The sequence below is a fragment of the Saccostrea echinata genome, unplaced genomic scaffold (assembly GCF_033153115.1).
Source record: "Saccostrea echinata isolate AGI-Se365-2 ecotype Australia unplaced genomic scaffold, CSIRO_AGI_Sech_v1 ptg000352l, whole genome shotgun sequence".
Lineage (NCBI taxonomy): Eukaryota > Metazoa > Mollusca > Bivalvia > Ostreida > Ostreidae > Saccostrea > Saccostrea echinata.
In genome coordinates, this window is record NW_026890100.1 from 1 (window position 1) to 23,190 (window position 23,190).

A 23,190-nucleotide genomic window follows, 5' to 3' on the forward strand; every position below is an offset into this window, starting at 1 on the left:
ACTCTTAAGTCCAATAAATTCTTGTTTGAATATATTACAGAGAACCGTCTGGAGGTGGAAACTGATGAAGATCCTGTTACAGCACATGAACATGTTCCACAGAATGACAAGGACCATGTTGCAGCGTATCTTGCACAGCCTAGCACAGGTATTTGTTACTATACTTAGAATTGTATGAAGACTCTTACAATACACAACTTGTAAACTAAACTCTTAAGTCCAATAAATTCTTGTTTGAATATATTACAGAGAACCGTCTGGAGGTGGAAACTGATGGATCACTTGAAGAGGATCCAGTTACAGCACATGAACATGTTCCACAGAATGACAAGGACCTTGTTGCAGCATATCTTGCACAGCCTAGCACAGGTATTTGTTACTATACTTAGAATTGTATGAAGACTCTTACAATACACAACTTGTAAACTGAACTCTTAAGTCCAATAAATTCTTGTTTGAATATATTACAGAGAACCGTCTGGAGGTGGAAACTGATGAAGATCCTGTTACAGCACATGAACATGTTCCACAGAATGACAAGGACCATGTTGCATCATATCTTGCACAGCCTAGCACAGGTATTTGTTACTATACTTAGAATTGTATGAAGACTCTTAAAATACACAACTTGTAAACTGAACTCTTAAGTCCAATAAATTCTTGTTTGCATATATTACAGAGAACCGTCTGGAGGTGGAAACTGATGGATCACTTGAAGAGGATCCCGTTACAGCACATGAACATGTTCCACAGAATGACAAGGACCTTGTTGCAGCATATCTTGCACAGCCTAGCACAGAATGACAAGGACCTTGTTGCAGCATATCTTGCACAGCCTAGCACAGGTATTTGTTACTATACTTAGAATTGTATAAAGACTCTTACAATACACAACTTGTAAACTGAACTCTTAAGTCCAATAAATTCTTGTTTGAATATATTACAGAGAACCGTCTGGAGGTGGAAAGTGATGAAGATCCCATTACAGCACATGAACATGTTCCACAGAATGACAAGGACCATGTTGCATCATATCTTGCACAGCTTAGCACAGGTATTTGTTACTATACTTAGAATTGTATGAAGACTCTTACAAACACAACTTGTAAACTAAACTCTTAAGTCCAATAAATTCTTGTTGCATATATTACAGAGAACCGTCTGGAGGTGGAAACTGATGAGGATCCAGTTACAGCACATGAACATGTTCCGCAGAAGGATGAAGACCTTGTTGCAACAAATGAACATATACCACACATTCCACAGGATGACGAAAACCCTGTTGCAGCACATGTACATGACCCACAGATTCCAAAGACTAATATTGGTATTATTTTTATTTTGAAGTATGGAAATTTTTAATAACACATGACTTAAGGATTTCAATTGAAAAGAATTCAGTTTTGCATGTACCACATAGTGTAGATCCATGATCTCTCCTTGAGAGGATCCCATCTGAAAACTGATTGTTCTACATATTTTTTTTTTCAGAATATTATGTAGAAGATTCTAATGATAGTAGCATCAGCATTGTCTGGAAGGAACTATCATCAGTGAAGGTAATGTGTTACTTATTTCTTTGTTGTTCCACTCATATTTTGTCACAACTTTTTAATCAGTCTTTATCCTTGAGATGTTATAGGATCTCTCTGACAATGACATCTTTTTCTATGAAATGGCTGAACCATTTTCAACCAATTTGAGTATTTGGCATCTTTTGATAAAGAAAAACAAAAATTGTTAATTTTATGATTCCTGCATCCATGGGGGCTGAGGGATGGGTCCAAAACCATAAAGATTTATGTGATCTACAAAAAGTTTCTTCCTTACTCCTGAACATCTAGCAGGCATATTGTTTGTATGATTATCATGAGCAGTTAGCCTTCTACCAAAATATAACTTCCCAATTTCATACATTTTTTTCATAAAATTCCCCAAACAAAAGGTCACAAGACTGTCTCAAAAAAGTTTTTTAATCCCTTTCTAATTGTCAATAAATGTTGCTGGTACACTATAATGAACATTGCAATGCATAGTTGGTTAAAGTTTGTTATGCAATATGCAACATTCTGTGAAATTCCATGATGCCTGCTTAATAAGAAGGAAAATCATTTTCAAATTGCTAGATACAGATCGTATTTTTCATGCTTGTCCTTTTCAGTATTATATTATTATTATTATTATTATATATTATTATATTATTATAAGCATTAATATTTATGGAACTCAATCCCGATCAAAATTAAGCTTTTGTATACTCTGCAGTATAAAGTGAAAAATACTATTGAAGTTATCAAAGCTTGAATTGTGTATTTACATTCTCCAGGAGACAAACATTACACAATTATTGCTGTTTTTTTTCCCTTCAGGTGAATATTGTACTTTGAAGGTGGATAAATCATCGTATTGACCGAAAAAACAGCAATAATTGTTTTATTATATGATTCAGTGATTAAATGATACAACTCATTAAGCAGTACATGCCATCTTACTTGTTTACATTTGTTGAAGTCCATACAAAACACGATAAGAGAAGCAGGGTTAATTACTAGTTGTATTCATTTGGAATATTTTTAATTGACTTAAGTTGCTATGAAAAAAGGAAATGTCAGGCTCTTTTATACAGGATAGATTTTGAAAAGGAGGGAGCATTATGAGGGAAAAAAGACAGCTGAAAAAAAATCTTTGACTAACCCCCACTAAAAGAAAATTATTTTAACTTCAAATTTTGTATTAGGGTGGGGGTCCGGGGGGAATAAGGTCCATTATTGTGGGATCAACCTTTCAGTCTAAATTAAAAGTGAACATTTATGTTTAGAAAAAAGTGTTTTGGGTGAGGTTCCCTGCACCCCCCACACCCTGCGCAACCACCCCCACCCCAAATAATATTTTCCTTAATGTTATGTTCACTTGAGTGGAAGTCCAGTGCAAGGAAAATATTTCCAAAACTATTTCTGGATCTATTTTTAGACTAATGTAGAGAAAATAAATCCTTATATTCACCTGGGAGGTCACATGCAGGTTAAAACAACATATTTTTTTGTTTTACATTGTTAGATCTCAGCCAATCAGAGAGATAGGAATCAATCATATATTGGTTTAGTGGTTGACCCATAGCTGTTCATAGTTTGTGGGTCACTTTCATATAAACCTGTACATATGTCTGATTGTGGATCACTGTTATTGTAATAACATTTTACAGTATTTATCTGTAGTTTATGATTTGTGTGTGTAACGTTGGGTTTAGACTAGGGATGTCAAATCGGTCAAATTTTGATAATCGGTTACTCAGATGTTTTTCAGATCGAGTACCCGGGTACTCGGTAAAAATGAAAATACAGGTGTGTTAATTTTCTTGAGCCTGGTTAAGCTCTGTTAAATCCAAAAGCTGTTTTTATCACGTTTATAAATGTATGTAAACAACTGAGTCAAAGGGAAATGATTTTTTGGTACCAAATTTATTTATCAGATAAACACAAAAGACACAATTCATACATCAAAAATTACAAATGGTTTACAGTTCTTGTTTAGGACCTATTTCATCAACGCAAAAAAAAGAAGACAATCTGTTACGCAGGTTTGTGATGTTAGACTAGCGAAAGGGAAGGAAAGGACGTTGTTGGGATCGCTAGTCTACTATTATTTCATATGTTGGTTGTTTCCCACTAAACTTTGTACGCAAACTGACTTTCAACATTTTTAAAATCTTTAGTTATTTCTAAATATTTCTTCACTTTTGAAGTGGGTAGCGGCATTTTTATTCATGTCTGACTTCGCTGCCGTACATGTGTATATTAAATAATTTAAGAAGATAATAGACCATACTATTATTGTTTACTGAAAACAATCATTGAAGCCATCCAAAAATTAAGGACCACAATAAGTGTTAAAAATGCTGTGTACCAGATGATTGGTCATTATATAATTACCGTATATATACAACCACAGGCGATAACATGTGTTTTACAGGTGTAGATGACGACAAGCTAATTACCATATGCATATTTAAGTTATTTTTTGATAAGTTTTTGATAAAAATATGTACTTTGAAATAAGAAAACATAAGAAAACAAACCAAGTACCATTTTTAGTATTCGATACTCGGACGTTCAACCGAGTACCCGGTTAACCGGGTACTCGTTGACATCCCTAGTTTAAACATTTGTGTATATGCATACATATATATGTGAATGCTCATGGTTTTTGGTTCACTGTCATATATACATGTTTGTGTCTGTTCATGGATTGTGGGTCACTGTTGTAGATTGTTTTTTCTAACATTTTTCCTGTAGTTCATGACTTTTGTGTCTCTGAGTTTAGACATTTTGTATATGCATACATATATGTGAATGCTCATGGTTTTGGGTCACTGTCATATATACATTTTTGTGTCTGTTCATGGATTGTGGGTCACTGTCATAGATTATGTGTTCTAATATTTTTCCTGTAGTTTGTTCATGACTTTTTGTGTCTTTGAGTTTAGACATTTGTGTATATATTCATACATATATATTTGAATGCTCATGGTTTTGGGTCACTGTCATATATACATTTTTGTGTCTGTTCATGGATTGTGGGTCACAGTCATAGATTATGTGTTCTAATATTTTTCCTTTAGTTTGTTCATGACTTTTTGTGTCTTTGGTTGTAGACATTTGTGTATATATCTGTATCTGTATATGGTATGTCGTGGTAACCAATACTGGCTTTTATACGACGGGAGAGAGGCGCTATCGATGTTATTGACAAATCTTGGCGAGGGCGGTCTTGAAGGCCTCGACAGATTTTCCGCACACTGTGTCTTTGTCAAGTTGGTTCCATATAATCACTGTGTCTATGAAAAATGAGTGTTTGTATTGCTTTGTTTTAGTTGGTGTTACTTCACGGCTTGTCTGTTCATGGATTATGGGTCACTGTTGTAGATTGTTTGTTCATGGATTGTGGGTCACTGTTGTAGATTGTTTTTTCTTACATTTTTCCTGTAGTTCATGACTTTTTTTTGTGTTTCTGAGTTTAGACATTTTGTATATGCATACATATTATTCATATATATATATGTGAATGCTCATGGTTTTGGGTCACTGTCATATATACATATTTGTGTCTGTTCATGGATTGTGGGTCACTGTTGTAGATTGTTTGTTCTTACATTTTTCCTGTAGTTCATGACTTTTTTTTGTGTTTCTGAGTTTAGACATTTTGTATATGCATACATATTATTCATATATATATGTGAATGCTCATGGTTTTGGGTCACTGTCATATATACATATTTGTGTCTGTTCATGGATTGTGGGTCACTGTTGTAGATTGTTCTAACATTTTTGAAGTCCTGTTAGGGTAGTTCAGTTATGCATGTGTTTATGGATTGTTGATCACTAGGTCATCATCATGTTTATAGAAAGTCAATTACTGGATTTGGATTTTTTTTAAATGCAAATGTGTCTGATTATGTTTTTTTGATTAGTATAAGTATAAATATATGATATAGATGATTGTGAATACAATTATGAGTGTTTCTTTATGGTTTGTCAGTCAGTATGTATACATTTATGATTCTGTTTGCTGTTCACTGTTTTGCATACATATGATGACTTAAGTATATATGCATGTTCATGGTTTATGAATCACTTTGTCAGAGTATATAAATTTCATCATTTTTTCAAACACCATCAGTTATGTTTGTAAGTAACTTATACACAGTGGCATTCTGGCAAAATTTCTTTGATCATACTTAAGTTAGATGACCTTAACCTTCCACCTTTACTCATGTTACACTCATATTTTTGTTGTAAAAAGAAATACATCCTTCTGCCATTCCAATTGCTATATACTAGGGATAATTGTTAAATTGTTGTGAATGTCAATAAAATACTAATTTCCATTTGCATAATAAGAATGGTCAAATAGTAATTGTCTGTACAGGATTTCCATTGTTGGCTTCTTCAAAACGTGTATAATACTGTCATACTTGGAAAAAAAAATTAAAACAGTATTCTATATACCTTTATATGTAGTGTATCTAAATTTTAATTCATAATTTTTAGGAATCTGACAGTTATATATTATGTCCCATTACTGGTCAGTTTGTGAGAGCATGTGGAAATGAACTTATCTATACCAAGGTAAACAGTTTAGAGTTCCTTGTTGATGTGGTCTTTCTAGGAACAGTTAGATTAAGCTTTTTTATACATGTGTATATTACGGTAGAAAGACATTATATACCAAAATTATGTTGAAGTTATTATTAAATATTTACATTTGCAAATGTTTTCTTTTATATAACACTATTAAAAGCAACACGTATCTATATCCGTATAAACACGGGTTCCTCGCGTCATAAACGTTCGACGTTATTTCTCAGTGACGTCATAAAGGGTCAATGCGCAATCAGTGGATCAAACACGTGCCGTTAGGTTTGAAAAATAAAACATTTCATGCGTTAAAGATTATAATCAAGCAAATATAAAATATGAATAAGTCACAAATGTAAATATAAGTAATAAGGTATCATTTTAAAACATCTATCAGGCTATAAATACAGGTTGGTACGAGATCAAATTTACCATAAAGCCCTTCAGGCTTTATGGAATTTGATCTCGTGACCAACCCGTATTTATATCCCGATAGATGTTTAAAAATGATACCTTATTTCTTAAATAAATAATGATAGAAAAAGAAATCAGTAAAATTAATATGTTACTTATATTCTTGTATTATATAAATTGGATCTTTCATTTCGGTTATGTTTTAGCTGCAGTAACTATAGTAATTGTGTATTTTTAATGTTTAAGGAGGACTCAGATGCTGCATTTTCGGATGTTGAGGACTTGGCTGATGCTGGTATGTGTCTGTTTATTACAGTTACTGTAGTAGTTTGATATGATTATGTCTCCTTCCCACCATGAAAGGCAGTCATCATTATATTTTGGGGTCACAAGGCCAATAATCAAGATTTCCACATCACTCAGCACTCACTTGAAACAATAACTGGAGTAGCTTTCAACCAATTGACTTCGTGTTCATTACAGATAGAAAATGGGTAAAGGATAAAACATAGATTATAAGGTTGTTAGGTCAAAGGTCAAGATCTAAAGTCAAGATCCTAGATATGCCTGCAAAAATATTTTTGTGTGACAATATAAGTCAAGTACATTGTATTCTGTTAACTTTGTGATCACTACATAGATAGAAAGTTGTTAAAGACACCTATAGAGATATGGAGTCACTAGGTTAGAGGTCAAGTTCTAATATCTAGATTATTGATGTGTCTGTCAACACTTATGAGACATGATAATGAGTACCTATTGAGCAACTGACTTTGTATTCACTTAATAGGTAGAAGATGGTAAAAGGAAGACTAAGATCAGTAATCAAGGTCAAAACTTGTATTGTGTATTTGTTAATATGCCTGTCAAAACTTCTGTGATATGTTAACTTATGTTTTTTTCAACCAGACTTCATATTCACTACATGCATAGAGTATGGTGAAAATAAGGAAGAACATATAAATTTCAGGGTCACTAAATCAGTGTCAAGTTATATGTCAGTTTTTTAAAATGCTTACTATGAAATCACTAATTTTCGCGGGGATTTAATTTTTGTTGTTTTCAAGGTATGGAGAGACCCACAAATTCATGACCACTACGAAATGTAAAATTTAATATGCATTATTACTCAACACTTCTCCAGCCATGAAATCAAATCCCCACATATTAATTATTTTTTCTCAAACTTCAAAAATTTGCCTCCCAAAAATATGTGATTTTACAGTATTTGACATGTTTACTCATTAGACAAGTACTTGTCAACCATTGGACTTATATTCACTGCAAAGATAGAGGAAGATTAAAAGAAGACACATAGTTTTGTGATCATGGGTCAGAGGTCAAGTCAAAAGCTGAAATTATTAATCTGCACTTACTGCAGGGCCCTGGGTGACTTTGTCAGTTTACTAGTTCAGTTTGTTTGTGGGTAATGCAGATTAGTAAAAAAATAACCTTTCAATGATTAAATGAATGTTTGCATTTGCATTGAAATTTACATCTTCGCTAGCCAAGAGTTTCAGATATGCTACTCTCCTCATGAACCCTTGGCATACGGTGCTGACAAAAGACTGGTGATCGCGATTCTTACCAGGTACGCAGATTGCGTCATTGACAGAAATAAAAAGTGTATTTAAAAAAATAATGCTTTTAAAGAAGAATTAACAAGAAGGTATTGAGTTATGTTAATTTGCTATTTAAACAAATTAAAATGCTAATCTACATCTTCAGTATTGATTCTTAATCACATATTTTGCACGTAGCTAAGATATTGGGTGACACTATATAGCTATTCATAGAATGGCATGTTATCTGATGGATCGTTATTTACTTGAGTTTTTCATTCCCGATATTGAAGAGACAAGATATATCCCAAATGTAAATATCATCATTTTCAAAAAACAATTGCTGATTGGTCGAGCGATGTCGATCAACTCCAATCACAACTTGAGAAAAAAATCCCAATTTTTTTTAACACTTTATGCCAAGGGCTTATGAGGAGAGTAGCGTATCCGAAACCCTTGGCTAGCAAAGATGTGAAATTTAACATATTTTCAATGTCTTTGCTCATGTTACAATAGTTAACTAGTCCTTCAGTAGGTGGATCTATCAAAATGTCAATACATCAAGGCCTTTGAATATGTCAGTATGTTGTCCTTTTGGTATAAGAGCATATCAGTCAATTATATTGTCCACTTTTCAACTTAGCAATGGTTTGTTGTTCTCTCGTTCTGTTACCTTGTCATTGCATATTTATTTATTTACATTATACATTTCAGGAAAGCCCTTTCATCGTTTAGTGAACAATAAAGGTATGCTTTTTATATCATATGTTTGGAGTTAAAAAAGAATATATTGACATTTTAACAAGATTTGGAAAAAATACATGTATTTAGATTTTTAGCTTATTTCGTCAAAGACCATTGTCAGTTATTGACATCACTTGACAACCATCATCTCTCATTGTCGGGGTCCTTTATTATTTAAATTATACATTTGAAAATTTCTAGAATTGCTGCATGCCAGGTCACTAAAGTTGGCATGAATGTTCCTAAAGAGGTTCTATGAAGTGTTGTTATTTTTTGGATTGAAAAGAATTTTACTTAGCTGCCATGTCTTCTGATAAGTTGATAAAAAATGACTTTTATCTGGAATGGCTGCATGCAAGATCACAAAAATTAGGCCTGTCAATCCATCCAATACATAGTGTCGTGATAACTCCCACTTATCTATAACTTACTGCTGCTCTTAATCTCATGAGATTTCTGAGGCATAAAATTGTTTAGGCTATTGACGATAAACAGATTCGAACAATAAGTATGCTGAAAGAACAATGTATTTGCCCAGGGTGCACTTCAGATAGTAGGTAGTCTAATTTTGAATGTTTAGTATTTTATCGACTTCCAAAACAGCTGCAAAAGTGATGATTATCACAAAGAAATGATAGAATTTGATTGAATTTGATTTGGCTTAGAGAAAAGTGTCAACTAAAATGTAATACAGAGGACTAGCTCCTCTTGAATTTTAATAGCATGGTTCACTGAATGTTAAGCAAGATATTTCACCAGGACTTTTTTCTTGTATCCTTGAATATCTACAGTCACTAAATCTTGCTGTGTATGCAACAGCATACTGTCCCCATCTAAAGGACAGTTCCTACCTTCAGTGCACAAAAGTTCCACTAAGTTAAGTAATAGTGATATGAAGTATTTAAGTCCAAAATTTGGACCCATTCTTGATTAGAAAAAGTGCCTTTCTTCCCAGTTATTTTCCCAATTTATGCAAATGTGACCATCAAAGTTATATGCAAAAATCAAAGAGGTTCAGGAAATAGGTTTATTTACAGTGATATAAAACATTGATGATGAATCTTATACCTTCACAAAAAGTGCCAAAAATTAAATCCTTGCAAAAGTAATTTCACTACTTGGTGTTTTTATTAAATGTGGACAATTGCAAAAGTAAATTATGCAAATAATAAAAATCAGAAGGTCATTTGAATTTTTATCTTTTCTTCTTGCAGTCAAAGTCAAAAGAATTCGGAAAATCAATGGGAGGAGACCATATAACAAAAAGCTATGCTGTTATTTTTGTGGTAAAGTGTTCAACCACAGGATTCAGAAGCATCTAGAAAATGGGCACAAACATGAACTTATGGTTGCTCAGGCCTGTGCCAAAAATTCAAAGCGTGAAAGAGACAGGTTGTTTGATAAACTTAAAAATCTAGGAAATTTTAAATACAACATAGAAGTGCTCAAGGAAGGAAGTGGAGATTTAATAGTGTGCAGAAGACCAAGCAAAGAAACCCTGACATCATTGGATTACTTACCATGCATTCATTGTTATGGATTTTTCTCTAAAAAGGAACTGTGGAGGCATACAGGAAAATGCTCTTTTAAGAACACCAAATTAAAAGACCAACGAGGCATCATCGCAAGATCCAGGCTTTTACTTGCAGGGGGTATAGATTTCTGTGCAGAAAAGGAAGATTTCAGAGTCTGTGTATCAGAAGAACTGAAAGAAACTGTTTTGTTAAAAATGCGCCAAGACGAGGTGTACAGTGCTCTTGTTGATGACCCATTAATCATACAGTTTGGACAAGTGCTAATAAAGCAGTTGGGACCCAGAAGAACAAACTATGTTTCACAAAGAATGAGACAACTGGCCCGATTAAAAACCAAAATAAATGAGTTGTTGAATAAAGAGAATGATCTACATTGTTATATCACTCCAAAGCACTTTGATACAGTTGTTAAAGCAGTCCAAGACTTGGCTGGTTACCATCAGAATGAGCAGAAAATATCTGTATTTTCTACTCCATCTCTGGCGTTAAATCTTGGACATAATTTAGTGAAGGTTGCAGAAATCAGAAGAGGCAATGCCATAAGAAAAATGGATGAAACAATGAAGAAAGAATGTGATGGATATTTGGAAATTCATAGCTCAGACTGGGCACCTGCAGTATCATCTGTAGCTTTAGCTACTCTGCAGACAAATAAATTTAATAAGCCTTTGGCACTCCCTGTAACCAGTGACCTTGTATTATTAAAAAACCACCTGGATGAACAAATAAGTGAATTGACAAAAGATTTGGAAAAGGAAGGAGAAAATGCTACCCTCTGGAAAAAGTTAGCTGGAGCAGCTATGACTAGAATTATCCTTTTTAACAAACGGCGAAGTAGTGAAGTTTCTAAACTTCTGTGTGCTAGTTATGAAAACCGTCAAAACTGGGAAGAAACCATGAATGAAGAAATAGCAAGTGGTCTGAAGCCAATGGAGAAGATCTTACTGAAGAGGTATGAATTTTTTTTGACTCGTGTATTCTGAGGGTATAGCCTATTATTGTTTCTTTTCTAAAAAAAAATGGGCATTATTTTACAGAAGAATTTAGGTGTTTTTAGCTCAATTATTGAGTCATTTAAATGCCACGGGCTAAGTTGTGCTTTTCTGTCCAACTACTGTTTTCTGCATCTGTCTTGCTCTCTGTATCAGTTTATATATATTATATATATTTAAATGTATATATGACCTAAAAATTTTGCATCTTCATCTTTGACTCAAGAAATGCTGAGTACTTTCAGCCAAATTTGGCACAAAGTATCCTATGTTATGGAAGTCTCCTTCTTCCCTTGAAATTTGTAATATTTTATCTTGGGAACAGGATAAATAAAATCCACAGATTACTGCTAACTAGGGTTCCCACTTCATATGCACCATGCAGTGATTTTTCTAAACCCAATTTAGGTCTGAATGTCAGCCCTTACCCCTTTCCCCTGTCAAAAATTACCGCTTTTTTCTCCCAGTTTCAGTTGCTCTTTTCGCAAAATAAACACGTAAAGCTGCCTACCATTCCACTTTTGTTGTAATTCTTCTGATTTTTACCATAAAATTATGCTGTTACGCAAAGAAAATCAATTTTATGCTTTGAAATATTTTGCCTAAATTAATGAACGATTAACTTGGGAGTTAAAGTAAGGCGTCCTTCTATGAATACAAGAAGTTGAATAATAGTGGTTCTTAGAGGGTTTCGGTTCTTCACGATGTAATAATTAATGATACAAACAACATACGTAAGAAACTAATAGTAATACATGTATTATCAGGGTTTTAAACTAACCTGTAATCCTTGATAGCCATGTGGGCTACTGAACCTTGCATTCTGGGGCCCACATCAAAATTTATTCGCCCACAGATTATAACACCTTCTACTGAATATAAAAACAAAAACCCCATTTTCCATTTTTTTTTTTTATCATGTGCTTCGTGTTTCTTTTCTATCCGTTGTAACATTACGCACAACTTATCTAAATTTGAAGTGGAACTCTTCTGTTTATGAAGATTGATATGATCATTCAATATCATAAATAGAGCACATGGCACGTTTTCATTCACAAAAAACAACAGTACTTTTTGGTTTCTTGGGCTCAATAACCTGTCGATGCCACATTGTGCCCAACACAATCACTTAGACGCTTTATGTATAAGTACTTCTTACGGATAATTATAAAGCACTTTACTGATTACGAAATTTTTCAAGAGAAAAATACAAAACATTCAGACAAAATTGAAAAACAAATATTTATCATCGTAAATTTTCTTATGCTATGTGGGCAACTTGAACGTAATTTTAAGTCGCCCACATGGAACATTAGTCGCAAATTGCGAGTGGGCAACTGTTAATTTCAAACTCTGTATTATGGCTTTTAAAAGAGTAACAGGCCATTGATTAGAAAGCTATTGAGTGATCATGGTGATATGTGCAGTAAATAAAGTCTGTTCAATTTTCAATTCAGTTTATTCTCACATTGCTTATAGCAACATAGAGAAATCGACATACAGCAATAATGTACAATTTGTATTAACATAGAAATGAAACTCTGTAATACGTGATTTGCTAGAAATTAACCTAATGCTTCTTTAAGCATGTAAATTGAAATTAGTTTGATTTGACTGCATTTAGGATACCAGTGCTTCAACACCTAGACTTAGAGTCAATAAATTATTTTAAAAAGAAACCTTCAACCTTGCTTTGTTCAGAGATCTGTACAATTACAGGTTTATTTGGAGAATAGAGTATCATTGCAAAACTAAAACTAGGAAAACATAAAGGATTACGTCTTTGCCTCTAAAATTCCACCAAAATGAGTATTGACATTACACTTTTGCAATAAAAAAATCTAAAATGGAATGCTCTTGTTCTTGGTCATTCAGACTCTCAAAATAATGGTGAGGAAATGTCAGAATCTTATTGCAACTATTTAAAATGTAAAATCTAATGCAAGAATTGTTAATGCAGCACTTGTAATTTTAAGACTTGCAATGTGTCAATTAGTGATTTGTAAATCTAGTTTTGTACATTGCATTACGATTTGCTAATGCCTATTAAGATGACCGAGGGTGTGGCAGAGTGGCAATTTGATTCACCCCTATGCTAGTTAGGCCATAGTCTTTCCATCTCATTATGCTCATAAATAATGTTTCTATGATTGATTTGCTGTTGACCAAATGCCCAGGAGTGAAACGGTTCACCGCAGTATCGATTAACCGTGGTATTCATGGTATTTTTACTTGGTTTGATACACGATGCAAAATCTCCATCCACGTTCGGTTCAGTTCATTTTTGGGTTGGGATCGTTATTCAGTCAGGTTTAAGATAGGTAAAATACGTTACTCAGCATTATTATTTTATTTTAATTAAGTATTTAAACGTAATTTTTTGAGAACTGATAGTTTGTAAAATAATTTAAAATAGTCAAATCATATTAATCAGTTTCTTTTAGTCAATTTGCACATAAATTAAGTGGGTAGATTAGTTCTCAGTCACTCAATGAACAGAAAATGGAATTCAAAACAATAAATTTTCATCAAATGCCATTTTAAACATGGATAGATGCTCATTTAATGTAGTTAAGCATGTAAATTATAACCATATCATGTTCACTTGGGCTTCCCATGGGTTCCTTGTGGGGTAAAAAGACATACAAAAATATTGTAATTTGACCTTAAGGGCAAAGTCATATGTGGGTCTGTATGGTATGTGACACATTATCTTATATTATATTTCACCTATCTGCCAAATATGATAAGCCTAGCTTATGTGCAAGTACAGACTCAACTGTACGAGCAGAAATTTATGAATAAGAAATGGAAAGGAATTCAGTGTATAAAATTGACATCAAACATATTATTTTAAGCCTGGATAGATGCACTTTAAAGAGGCTGGGGGGTTGTGGCCATTTTTAGACTATATTGATCTCCTTTAGAAGAAGAGCTCCATATGAAGATATAGAAAATGATCAAATTTTAAAACTAAAATTTTTGAAATTTTTCTTTGCCAAATGATAGTTGACAGCTTAAGATATCATATCTAAAAAATTAAGTTAAATCTGGTGGTTAATTAATGGTTAATTTGTTGACCCCCAGCCTCCTTAAATGTTATTATACATGTATTAAAGTAGACCAATACTCACACTACGTCACTAATGAACAGATCTACACTTCTTATTTCCAAGATGTGATTTTTTAACTATATTGGTTTGACTTTTACTTGGCGTTTTAACAGGGTTGGCAAAAAAGTGGGAAATACTCATATTTACCAGGACAGTGGGAAATACTGGTAATTCCCAGGAATTACTGGTATTTCCCGGGAAATAAGAGATACCTTCATGTTTTATAACTTTAATCATATTTGTTTGGAACTATACATCTGCTTTATATTACAGACCTTAGGTGTGACTAACATAAGTTATATTGCCATTCAATATGTACAGTACACCTTATTAACTAATTAAGATATCTACCTGCAGGTATCACTGTCCCTGATATAAGAATTTCTGGTTTCCTAGTACTTTATTTTAATTAATCATATCACAGTATACTCATATCCCAGTCACAAGTGTCATTTGTTTCATGCTTGATCCCATTTGGATTTTTTGTGTAACAAGAAGGACCTAAGAAAATTGTTAAGTGTAGAATATAGTGTAAATATCAAACCTAAGAAGAAGCTTTTCAGGTCTACTCAAGGTGTAATTATCTCTCAAAACACTTTTTACAGGATCACAGAACTGTCCAGAATCAATTTGTTAAAACAACATGATTGATTTTAAAAATACAGTGTTTATAGAAGGATTAATACAAGTTTATTGTATTCTTGGATCTATAATTAATAAATAAACTTTATAATTTTACTTAATTACTGAAATGAAACTTGAATTAGAAAACTTCAGTTTTGTTCTTAAAATACAATCAGGGAAACATGTTCTGCTACAGAATGCTTTATATGTGTAGTGGACCTGGAGTAGTGATTTGTACTAAGTAGGTTAAATTGCAGTTTGAGACATATTTAATTTTATTCATCTTCTGTTTTTATGTTCATTTTATATCTGAATTTTGCCTGAGATTAAATGAATTAAAGAAATAAAAATCTTAAATTTTGTATTTCCCAGTATTTCCCAGTTTAGAGAAAATTTGTAGTATTTACCGGGACGGGAAATACCGGTATTTACCACCGGTAATTCCCACCACTGGTATTTCCTGGCCAACCCTGCATTTTAAATATCCAGTAACGATTTTGCTATAAGCCAGTTGCATCAACAAACTTACGAACATTGCTTGTACAGTTTAACGAGAAATTAATTAAAAAGAGAAGGCTGGAAATAAATTTTGGTTGACAGAAAGACGATAAGGTAATAAAGATATAATATAAACGACATTTCTGTTGATTAGAATATGCAGAAAACATGGACCACGAGTATGCTACATGTATCAAATCGATGCGACAGACAGACTATTGTCAGTGGACAAGTTGAAGCTAACACTGATAGTTCGCAAGAATAGGAGTTGCTACGATTTGATAGTGACAAATTTTATTATTTCAAACATTGCAATATTCATCTTGAATAATAATTATCACATTAGAAGCATCCCCCCCCCCCTGCAAACCCAACACAATCACAATGCAAAATTATCTTTAGAATACTAGTATATGAAAATAGTAGATTCACTTGCAGCACACTTACTTCTTTAAACAGATCATCCAGTTTGTGAGAATGGGTCAATCACATTCTGATTCATTGTCTCTAATTTACTGACAAGTGTTTTTTTTATTACGTAAAACAAGATAAATTTTAGGGACAATAGGTATTGGGTGTATATTATTATTGTTTTAAATACTTTGTAAATACAGATATACACTCAAACTTAAACTGTATTATAGTAAAATGTGGCAATATCTTTCTTTGGAAGAGAAATTTCATGGGGGTACCTTTAATTCAAAGCCAATATCATGAGAAGTAATGTGTCAACATCAATTTTTGTTCAAATCATGACCCCCGCTTTTGTCTAGCTAATGTGCTCAGGTGAGTGATGTGGCCCATGGGCCTCTTGTTTATTCTTGGCCTTAACTTATGTGGCTCATGAAAGATATTTTGATGAAGCATTGTATTTCAACTAGAGGATGATTTTTTTCAGAAAATTTCAGATTTCCTGGCCTCTGTCTCCTGTCTCCAATTTTTAATTAGTTTAACTAAATCTTTTATGCTTTTAATATTTGAGGAAAGAACAAAAAGACCATATTATATTGTTTTAAAAATGTTACTTTTTAAACACAAAAAGACCATATTATATTGTTTTAAAAATGTTACTTTTTAAACAAATGTCTAGTTTGCCTACAGAACATAAAACTTTTAACTAAATAAAGCAAAAAATTTGGAATCTTTTCCCCTTTTACCTGTATAACAGTTATATACTGTATCATGATCTGATCTGAATAAAAAAAAATTATTAAATTTTGGATAAATTTTACACTTTCTTTATTCTTGCTAAAAAATGCATTAGGCACCCAATTTCTATATAAAAATTTGTTTCCCCTGTGTAAGGGGTCCAGGCCTCTAGGGAGGGGCAAGTTGATCATTTAGAATGTACATTTAAGAACAAGGTGAATAAAGTGAGCAGTGTAGTTCATTAACTTGGTTTGTTTCAGACTACATATGGTGGAAACACAAGGAAAACAAAACAAAAGATGCCCAGTTCTGCTCACTGAAACAATGATTATTGCATTAGATTGTCTCATGAAACACAGAGAGGGGTGCGGAATCTCCTCATCGAACCCCTTCGTGTTTGCCAGCCCAACAAGTGCAAGTAACCATATAGACCCCTGGACATCCATGAACAGGCTGGCAAAAGAGGCTGGTTGTGAGCAACCATATCTGATTTCATCTAGTAGACTTAGAAAGTACCTAGCAACAGTGTGCCAGATACTGGATCTGGAAGACCACGAGCTTGAATGGGTTTCAAGACATTTGGCACATAACATTAATACTCACAAGCAACATTACAGGCAGCATGACGCCACAGTCGAGATAGCAAAAGTAGGAAGTCTCATGATGGCTGCAGATGAGGGGCAACTACGAAAATTTGCAGGAAAGAAATTGTCTGACATAGATGTAACAGGTTAGTGTCAGTTTCCTATAAATTAGAAACTTAAGTTATATCAATATATGAAAGTTTGTGGCATCTGTAATTAAAATGGAACTGTTGCAAACAATTGTTCTAAGCTCTTATATTGATAAAGTATGGTTAGGCAGGCATCAAGATTCATTATTTATTACACCCTTGCCCTAATAGGTGGGGTGTAAAGGATTCCTCTTGTTCATCTGTCCATTCAATTGTCTGTCCATCCTTCCATAGGAAGATTGTTTCCAGGCCTGAAATTTATGTTTGCTTTGCAACACTTAACTTCATACTTCACACAAAAGTAGTTCTTGCATAGACAGTGTCATTAATAATTACCTTGAACCATTCATGGTCAGTGTGTCATGGTTAGTGTGGTATGAAAGATGCCAGAATATTCATATCATTTATAAATGAAGATTAAATATCTGCAGTATTGTTAAATCTTTTTTAAAACTACACATAGTTTTCATGACTTAAATCCACATGTTTGAATTTCTGTTGTATTAGGAATGACTATATATTGTATTGGGACACCTTAATATGATGTCGATTTTTTTTTTTTCAGAATTAGTACTACCTTTGGAAGATGGGGAAGATGGGGAATTGATTGATTCTGGGGTAAATGAAGAAGACATTCTTGATGCTGAGCTTTGTGGTAAGTTTGAAAATATATTTATTATACTTGTCACTGACACTGTGACACAATACAGATTGAAATACAGAGTAATTGCAGGTGCATGGAGCAGCAACAGCCATCCCAAGGTTGCCTATTTCTGAACATCAAAGCGGACACAATAGAATTTAAATATTTGTATAGTTTAGTTAACAATTATCAGAAAATTTGACATAACAGTTTTATCATTCAGTCATTTACTTTCATTAATTTTTTTGCTTTATTTGTCAATATTAAAGGGCCTATCCCCATTCCCAAGACACAGAAAATAAGCACTGGTGCACATAAAGTAGAAGACCAGGATGCTGGACTTTCATACCAGTAAGTAGCTTATTTTATATTCTTGCAATATCTTTTTTGACTTCTTTCTTTCACAAGTCATCAATTTGGAAGTACATTTACATGTACCTAGTTTGAAATGGGGTTTGTACCTTTGAACCTAAAATACAAAACATTCCAATTTAAATTATGCTACATGTCTAAAATTTGACACAGAGACTTAAAAATATCACTTTTTTAGTCTGTGTAATATTTGGAAAACTGGCTAAGAGGATAGGTAACACATTACCAATCTGCTTTAATGTGTCAGGGACTTGTGCCATACCCTTGTACTCAGGTTTAAATTATACTCAAATCAGTAAATTTTATGTGCAACAATAAAATTTGACTTTCTCTTGTAGTGTAAAAATTTAGATATACATGCTTATCTAAAAGTATTTCAGTATAATGTAAGAAAAATAAATATGTCTCAAAAGTACACGATTTATTGGGACACCCCTCATAGTATGAGCAGTAACCTTTTGTCATTTGCTCATCAGTAGAACTGTCATTGATGGATTAATATCAATGTATCATCGATTTAAAATATTTTGATACAATATCGACAGATTTTCTGAGAATTGATAGTATATATTTTAAATAAAATTGTGTAAAATCAGCATCTGGTTTAAAGAATATTGTCATATTTGCAGAGGATTAAGTTACTCTCACAGTTGCTCTATCCTGGATAGCAAATGTAAATGTCAGTCTGTTAAGGCAACTTATGCATTCCCCAACTATGCTGTATTGATGTAATTTCTACAACAGGGTTTAAAAAAAAACAAGGTGTGTTTGTGAAACACTGACATATGGCAGCTAGTGGCAAAGGTTCCACAAATGCAAGTTGAACTCCCAAGGTTAAGGTACACAAATCAAAATTGTTGGTACCCAAGGGAAGATCTTGTCACAAAGAAATATGAAATCCCTAGCACCAATTGTTCAAAAATTATTGCCAAGGGTAAAGCTTTTTGAAAGTAAGTCAAACTCCAAGGTCAAAGTGTATAAATTGTTGGTATCCAAGGGAAGGATTTGATACAAGGAATACACCTGTTAGATGTGAACTAGCACCAAATGTTCAAAAGTTATGGCCAAGGTTAAAATTTTTGTCAAGTGGGTCAAACTCCAAGGTCAAGAGGTAAAAAATATTTGTACTCTAGAAAAGGACTTATCACAAAGGAATACACATGTAGAATATGAAAACCCTAATACCAAATGTTCAAAAGTAATAGCCAAGGTTAATGATTTTGTAATGTGCAAACATCAAGGTCAATAGGTCAAATATGTTGATAACCAATGAAAGGTATTGCCACAAGGAATACACATGTAAAATATGAAAGCCATAGCTCCAACCATTTAAAAGTTATGGCCAAAGTTTTTGCAGACAAACAGACAGATGGACAGGCTAAAAATATATGCCCCAGAATCTTTGATTATGGGGGATAAAAACGACTATTAATTTTGTTTTCTTTTTGAACAAATTTGCATTAAATGCTATTTTTTTTTCAAACAAGGTCCATTTAATTATTTTTATGCCCCCGGATCGAAAGATCCCGGGGGTATATTGTTTTTGTCCTGTCTGTCTGTTTGTCTGTTTATCTGTTTGTCTGCCTGTCTGTTGTCAACTTTAACCTTGCCCATAACTTTTGATTGGTTGGAGCTATGACTTTCATATTTAACTTGTGTATTCCTTGTGACAAGACCTTCCTTTGGATACCAACCACTTTGACCTTTTGACCTTGACCTAGGAGTTTGACTTACTCAAAAACTTTAACCTTGACCATAACTTTTGAATGGTTGACGCTAGGGCTTTCATACTTCACATATGTAATCCTTGTGACAAGACCTTCCTTTGGATACCAACCACTTTGACCCTTTGACCTTGACATAGGAGTTTGACCTACTTTTGAAAAACTTTAACCTTGGGCATAGTTTTTGAATGATTGGTGCTAGGGCTTTCATACTTCACATATATAATCTTTGTGACAAGACCTTCCTTTGGATACCACCAACTTTGACCTTGACTTGATGTTTTACTTACTTTTAAAAAACTTTAACCATCACCATAACTTTTGAACAGTTGCAGCTAGGGCTTTCAAATTTAACATTTTTTATCTTTTGGCCTGGATTTTGACTTGCGTTTGAGAAACTTTAACCTTCGCCATAAGCTGCCATACGGGGGCATCGGTGTTTCACAAACACATCTTGTTTTTAATTAAATATACATTGGCAGATGTGCTCCATGTCTTTTGAAATATTCAAAAGAAGTGATGCTTTTTCTTATTTGATATATCGATATTGAAATCTTCATCAGTGAAAGAAAGATTTGTATAGTGCAGATATGTATTTATATATAAAAAGAATATCTTCTCTGAAAATCTTTTTCTTTTTTTTTAAGAAACCAACATGTAAACAGGAAGAGAAAAGTTGCTTTCAATGCAGAAATAGATCAAGGTATGAATGAGTGTGTTTCTGATTATGTTGAGAAATAATTTATCCAAGAGGATAAATTTTATGTGAGGGAAGTTTCAAGGCAATTAGTACTTTCAATTTATCCCATTTCACATGCTTTTCAATAAAACTCTTGATAGAGGATATAAACAATTCTCCTCATATACCTGTTTTAACTTGCAAGTGTATTATTTTATTCACTGAACTCCATTTATAATTGATTTACAGATTCTTATGAGGAAGACGAGGATTATGTCCCATCTGATAATGAATCGTCGGAAGAACCATCATGCACCACTTTACCATCAAAGAGAAAAAAATGGACTGTGGATGAGGAGAATGTCCTTAGATTTGAATTTAATAAGAACTTTAAAGATAAAAACATACCAAGAAATGCAGAAGCACTGAAAGTAAAAAACAAATACAAATTTCTTGCTGATAGAAATATTCATCAGATAAAGAGTAAAGTGCAACATATGCTGAGACGTAAATGAGTTAACAAAGTTAGGATTTTTGTCATGCAGTCAAACATGATTCTGTGATAAACTTTATAAACTGGAACAGTTACTCCTGAAAAATTAAATAAATTCCTTGGACTAATTTTTTGATCACCTGAGTTAACTAAGATGTAGATACCTGTATGCACTCTCTGCTTCCTGTCTGCATCATTTGTCCCTGAGGTGTGACCTTATGGTTGTTTTTTTATTCATTTTATAATGATATTGTCAGCATTATGATATTATAATGTCTTATGTGTAACTTTTTTTGTTAAAAGTTAAGTGAACATGATTGAAATATTATGAGAGTATATACCCCATGATAATTATCTGCATCAATTGTCCCTGGGGTGTGGTTTGAAGTGCATTAGTGTAAAGATGTTATGAGTATGGCATATATTGCCTATATTTTAAAAGTATATTACAAATGCACGTTAGAAATACTTATAGTTTAAAAAGACAGTTATGTTACATATCTAATGGGTAGGTTATGAAAAATGTTACAGTGTATTATATCTCCCCATTGGGGGTTAAAATCAAACACTTGCTGCATGCAAGTACAATGTGACTGTGGCACCTCTGGTTGTTAGCTCTACTGGTCATAGACCAGAAGAGCTTATGTGATGGCAAGGTGTCCTTTGTGTCCTTTGTCTTTTCCCTGTCTGTGTAGTCTGTCTGTCTGTTTCTCTCTGTGTGAACAATTTTCAAAATGCTACTTCTCCTACAGTTTTTGTCTCATTTAAATAAAACTCAGTACATATGTAGTCTGCATCAAGATACATAATTCTGACTATGGTTCTTGATTTCAATGAATGAAATTGCCATGGTTACAAAAATTATAATAATCTGTGAAATTGTTTCCAATACTAGTTCTACAGTTTTGTTCGATTTGAATTTAATAATTTCACTAGTAGATTGCATAAAAACCCACAATTCTGTTTTATCAGTTTTTCATTTCATTGAATGGTGTTGTCATGGTTATTAGTAGAATTATCTGTAAAATTCTTTCAAAATGTTACTCCTTCTACAGTTTTGTTAGGATTTTAATTGAATCAATTACAGGCTTAAACCAGTCGAGCTACAGTCTTATCAGAGACTTGCATATTTATAGACCATGAATCAAATTAGACTTTATAATTAAATGAAAAAGAAAGAATGCAAATTAAATATCCTTTCTTCAATGACACTTATTTTCAGCAAATCTTTTCTTATGTGTTGTTTTATTATTTACAAAAAATGGAAAACAATAATCCCTAAGATGTAATGTTTTATCAATATCAAGAACGTTCACATTTAATTGTCTTGTGTATGAAATAATGCATGAAACATTTTCTTAACTTTGAGAAATAAAATTTAATCTTGAACTGATAAAAGTGTTACCTTTTTAGTGTTATATTACCTCTGCAAATAAAGGTGGCATGGAATATAGGGTTTGCCTTGTCTGTCTGTTTATCTGTGTGTCTACATGACAAGTGTTGATGAGGGATTGCCATGCCATGAGCATAACTTTGGGGGAGAACATTGGCTGCTGCTTATATTTGACACAGAGATGGACATGACCAGGGGTTTATCATGACCTTGACATGGTATTACTTGGACAATGTCACCAGGATAAAAATATTTTGTGTTTTGGCCTTTATCAGGTATTATTTAGAGGTCACAAGGAGAATTTGGTTTGGGCCTCAGCTGTACTAGAAAAGACCTAAGTAGACACACAGGTTACTTAAAACCTAATGCTATGTCATTTGATGAGTTC

The 23,190-nt window shown here is 33.1% G+C and overlaps 3 protein-coding genes across 3 annotated transcripts; all 3 read left to right on the top strand.

Moving 5' to 3' along the window:
* The first annotated feature begins 50 nt into the window (after positions 1-50).
* LOC133178029 (uncharacterized) lies at positions 51-865 on the top strand. The gene is made up of 4 exons (XM_061312804.1): positions 51-148; positions 250-369; positions 471-578; positions 680-865. Exons 1-4 carry the CDS (start codon positions 65-67, stop codon positions 863-865), a joined length of 498 nt encoding a protein of 165 aa, XP_061168788.1. The 5' UTR covers positions 51-64.
* Positions 866-1,263: 398 nt separating this feature from the next.
* LOC133178031 (uncharacterized) lies at positions 1,264-10,563 on the top strand (the record flags this gene model as incomplete). The annotated part of the gene is made up of 7 exons (XM_061312807.1): positions 1,264-1,327; positions 1,492-1,559; positions 6,048-6,125; positions 6,795-6,843; positions 8,825-8,857; positions 10,069-10,506; positions 10,541-10,563. Coding segments are annotated over 7 exons (753 nt in total), but the record flags the coding sequence as incomplete, so codon positions are not given.
* Positions 10,528-22,755, top strand: LOC133178030 (uncharacterized). Its single transcript, XM_061312805.1, has 6 exons — positions 10,528-11,341; positions 17,026-17,495; positions 18,064-18,153; positions 18,411-18,492; positions 20,885-20,940; positions 21,166-22,755. The coding sequence occupies exons 1-6, from the start codon at positions 10,584-10,586 to the stop codon at positions 21,429-21,431; spliced, it is 1,722 nt and encodes a 573-aa protein (XP_061168789.1). The 5' UTR covers positions 10,528-10,583; the 3' UTR covers positions 21,432-22,755.
* The last annotated feature ends 435 nt before the right edge of the window (positions 22,756-23,190 follow it).

Coding starts and splice junctions, on each gene's coding strand:
- LOC133178030 (XM_061312805.1), top strand. CDS start 10,584: ATGCGCCAAGACGAGGTGTACAGTGCTCTTGTTGATGACCCATTAATC. Junction 17,496..18,063: donor GTCTGACATAGATGTAACAG/GTTAGTGTCAGT, acceptor TTTTTTTTTCAG/AATTAGTACTACCTTTGGAA. Junction 20,941..21,165: donor CAATGCAGAAATAGATCAAG/GTATGAATGAGT, acceptor ATTGATTTACAG/ATTCTTATGAGGAAGACGAG.
- LOC133178029 (XM_061312804.1), top strand. CDS start 65: ATGAAGATCCTGTTACAGCACATGAACATGTTCCACAGAATGACAAGG. Junction 149..249: donor TCTTGCACAGCCTAGCACAG/GTATTTGTTACT, acceptor AATATATTACAG/AGAACCGTCTGGAGGTGGAA. Junction 579..679: donor TCTTGCACAGCCTAGCACAG/GTATTTGTTACT, acceptor CATATATTACAG/AGAACCGTCTGGAGGTGGAA.